Consider the following 3810-nt stretch of genomic DNA (forward strand, 5'->3'; position numbering starts at 1 on the left):
GATCCTGGTGCCCTGGACTCCCAGTTTAGTACCCAGAGAGGGCCCTAGAACCAGAGCTTCTGGCCTCCTGTCCTTTCTCTGCTGCCCATAGGTGTAGCGCATCCCTCGCCGCAGCCTGGACCGGGACTTGGAGCCGGTGTCGGACTCCAGAGGCTGGGGCTGGCGGCCTGGGCAGCGTCCCTCCCGCCCCCGGCCTGGAATGTCAGGTGCGCCGCGGGCCGGGCCCGCGGGTGGCCCACCCTGCGGGCCGCGCGATGACAAAGCACAAAGGGACTGCGTGCGACCACCATCTGCTCGGCTTGCGCCAGGGTCAGCGGGCTTCAGGAGGGGGACGCGTCTGGCCCGGGCTCCGGGCTACGGGCGAGACAACAGGGGCTCGTGACCTTTTTTGGCGTATATGTCACCAGTGCTATCTAGAACGTAGATGGACACTGAGGCTTATCTCCTGAGAACGAATGGCGTTTACCCAGACTCAAGGGGAGGAGTGGAGGGGCCCGCAGTCCAGGCGTCCGCGGAGTGGAGCCTTTCGAGAGTCACCGCAGCAACCCCCCTCCCATATTTTGGGAAGGCTGGGCCCTGGGCCCATTAGCCAAGGTTGGACTGGTGTTTCCTGCGAAGTGAGGGACAGGTGAGGGGCGTGCCTTCTGCAGCAAAGGTATGCTTTTCTGAGCCAGCCCAGAGGTGCATGGTGGCTAGTGTGGTCTGCCGCTACCAGGCAGTGGTTGTAAAGTAACCCCGAAGTGACCCCCATCTCCCTGGGTGTTCCTGGGGAAGGCCCAGGTGGTGACATTGACTCCCTGGGGGAGCAACACACTTGACCCATTTTTTAGTGGAAGGGAAGTGGAACCCCATTGGGGATCCTGGTGCCCTGGACTCCCAGTTTAGTACCCAGAGAGGGCCCTAGAACCAGAGCTTCTGGCCTCCTGTCCTTTCTCTGCTGCCCATAGGTGTGATCCCGGGCAGGCCACTTAAGTCTCCCTGTGCCTCTGCCTGTGACACAGTGGCCGCGCTAGTACCCTCCACGGGGGAGTGTTGTGAGGCTTGAGTGAGGTGAGCCTTGCAGGATGAGCTTTCCACGGGGCGTGGGCCACAGCAGGGGCTCAGTCCCAGTTGTGCTGTTGGCAGTGTAGTGATTGGCAATAAAACTTCCTTTGCCAAGGATCCTTTTGATAGTTTTCCTGGTGGACTCCATGTCTGAAATCTTTTTGCCTGGCAAACACCTTGCCTTTATTTCTCCCCTTTTTGTGAATCAGACACAGCATCTGCTCAGCGTGGGTCACCACTGTGAGCATCACTGACCGCAAGCCTCCCTCAATTTCTGGTAAATTTTTTCCTTCAGGCTTTTTGAGGTCAGGGGAAGAATCCTCCACGGATCTTCATGGATCTGGTCCCAGATCACTAACAGTTAAAGGTTTTGTGGTGGGGAGAACTTCTGCGCCACTTGGCTTCCATTAGCCTACCCACCCTGACCACACAATGCAGGTGCAGCCCATCAGGGACCCAGAGCGCCTGGGAGGATGGTGCGGATCTTGGCCAATGGGGAAATCGTGCAGGATGACGACCCCCGAGTGAGGACCACTACCCAGCCACCAAGAGGTAGCACTCCTCGACAGGTAGGTACTTATTTCCTGTGGAGTGGGACAGATGACCTCCTGTGTACTGGCTACTCCTAGCTTCCAGAAGTCTCTCTTGCTGGTCACTAACCTTTTCTAGCCTGAAACCCTTTTTGCAGAGCACTGGGTAAGACTTGGGGAAGATGCAGTGGCTTATTGTCTACCTCCCCAGATCTCCTTTCTCCAGGCAGCCTCCCCAGACTTCACACCCAAGAGCTCTCTCTCCTTTAACTTGGTTAGCAAATCTCACTGGAGCTGGCGTCTTTCTTTTAAGAGTGAGTTGCATGACAGAGAAGCTGGAGAGGAAGTAGAGGAGATGAGCCCTGGGCACAGAATAATTATTTTAAAGGAGTGGCTGGGTGTGGTGGCTCACACCTGTAATCCTAGCAGTTTGGGAGGCTGAGGTGGGTGGATCACGAGGTCAGGAGTTTGAGACCAGCCTGACCAACATGGTGAAACCCCGTCTCTACTAAAAATACAAAATTAGCCAGGTGTGGTCATGCATGCCTGTAATCCCAGCTACTCAGGAGGCTGAGGCAGGAGAATTGCTTCAACCCGGGAGGCAGAGGTTGCAGTGAGTTGAGATCGTGCCATTGCGCTCCAGCCTGGGCGACAGAGCGAGACTCCATCTCAAAAAAAAGAAAGGAGTGATGATAAATATTAAAAATGCTGGCCATAGAGCCATGCCCTGTAGTCCAACCTGCCTCAACCATTTCCTCTCTCCTTTGTCCTGGGCCTGATGTAAGGAATATAGACTGGCATGTTTTGTGCTCTGAAAGCTTGTGACTTGGTTGTTGGGATTCTTATGAGTGGCATGGGGGATTGCTGAGAAAGGAGGGTGTGACCCTGGGTGGCTGTAGGAAGGGCAGGACGCAGCCTAGAGAGGTTGCCTCCTGGCTGGTGCTTCAACCCAAGGATTCATTCATCTGTCTCTGTCTTCATGTTCTAGAGCTTCCTCAACAGGGGCCATGGTGCTCCCCCAGGAGGTCCTGGCCCCCGCCAGCAGCAGGCAGGTGCGAGGCTGGGTGCTGCTCAGTCCCCCTTCAATGACCTCAACCGGCAGCTGGTGAACATGGGCTTTCCGCAGTGGCATCTCGGCAACCATGCTGTGGAGCCGGTGACCTCCATCCTGCTCCTCTTCCTGCTCATGATGCTTGGTGTTCGTGGCCTCCTCCTGGTGGGCCTTGTCTACCTGGTGTCCCACCTGAGTCAGCGGTGACCTCTGGGGGCTGATGCGGGTGGGCCTGTTGAGAGGGACTTGCTGGGCCTTGGTGTGAGAGCAGGCGTATTGGGAGGGGATCTGGTGGTGCCTCGAAAGTGTGATCAGAGAGGGGACCACAGGTGTGTGTTTCCCCTTGTGGTAAGCATGAGGCAGAGGGAGACGTTAGTCCAGCATTTCCAAAGTGTGGGTAGATCCCTTGGCTCCCCTGACATATTCTGAGGTGGAATGGGGCCTGCATTAAGTAGCACAAAATCAGAGCAAGAACGTGATGCCCTTCCCAATTGTCTCAATCCCTTTATGCCGAGAAGATCTCAGCTGGATGCCAACATGTTCCGATGCCTGTGGAAGACTTGCCGACGTCTCCTCTGCCTAGGGAGCAGGACTTAGGCTTAGGGCAGGTGGGGAAAATTCCAGACTTTTATAGCACTGTTTTTGTTTTAATGGTATATTTTTATTGGCTACCTATTGTTTAGGACAGGTGGTACTGGCATTCTATTTATTGTGACATTTTCAATAAATAGATTTAAGTAAAAATGAGTCCATATAAAGAAATGTATAAATAACCGTACACCTGCACGCAGATCTGGAAAACATGGTAAAGAGGGATTAGGTTTGGGGGACAGGCAGCAGCAAGCATTTGACCTCAGAGGGTGGTTTCTAAGATTTTCTCAGTAGGATCGTAGAACTAGGAGAGAAAGTCTAGATGAGATCTGGCTTGGACCCCTTGCCTGATGTGTGGATAACTTCCAACCTCACTCTGAGATGCCAGACATCATGGTCAGCTTTGTGGGGAGGGTTCCTCTGGCCAGAATGACTGGTGAGGCTGCAGGGTCGGGAGAGCCGGGGTGCAGGTCCGAGGTCTCCCTTGCTTAAGGAAACCTTGCTGACCAGAGGCTACTCAGCCTCTTTCACCCTCCAGAGGCTCCCATCACCCCTGGCTGCAGCGCATTCTCCTTAGAAAACAGTGCATGTGGA

General features: G+C 54.8%; 1 protein-coding gene across 2 annotated transcripts; it reads left to right on the forward strand.

Annotated features, from left to right (window-relative positions):
• The first annotated feature begins 97 nt into the window (after positions 1-97).
• Positions 98-3372, forward strand: LOC105547440 (chromosome unknown open reading frame, human C10orf35). Of its 2 annotated transcripts, XM_011991034.1 has the most exons (4): positions 98-420; positions 1254-1321; positions 1483-1613; positions 2563-3372. In XM_011991034.1, exons 1-4 carry the CDS (start codon positions 398-400, stop codon positions 2830-2832), a joined length of 492 nt encoding a protein of 163 aa, XP_011846424.1. In that variant the 5' UTR covers positions 98-397; the 3' UTR covers positions 2833-3372. The 2 variants fall into 2 exon arrangements, with proteins under 2 accessions (XP_011846424.1, XP_011846425.1); XM_011991035.1 differs by having other exon boundaries at positions 98-206; positions 1254-1613.
• Positions 3373-3810: the final 438 nt, after the last annotated feature.

This window comes from Mandrillus leucophaeus, unplaced genomic scaffold, assembly GCF_000951045.1.
Source record: "Mandrillus leucophaeus isolate KB7577 unplaced genomic scaffold, Mleu.le_1.0 Scaffold39, whole genome shotgun sequence".
Classification (NCBI taxonomy): domain Eukaryota; kingdom Metazoa; phylum Chordata; class Mammalia; order Primates; family Cercopithecidae; genus Mandrillus; species Mandrillus leucophaeus.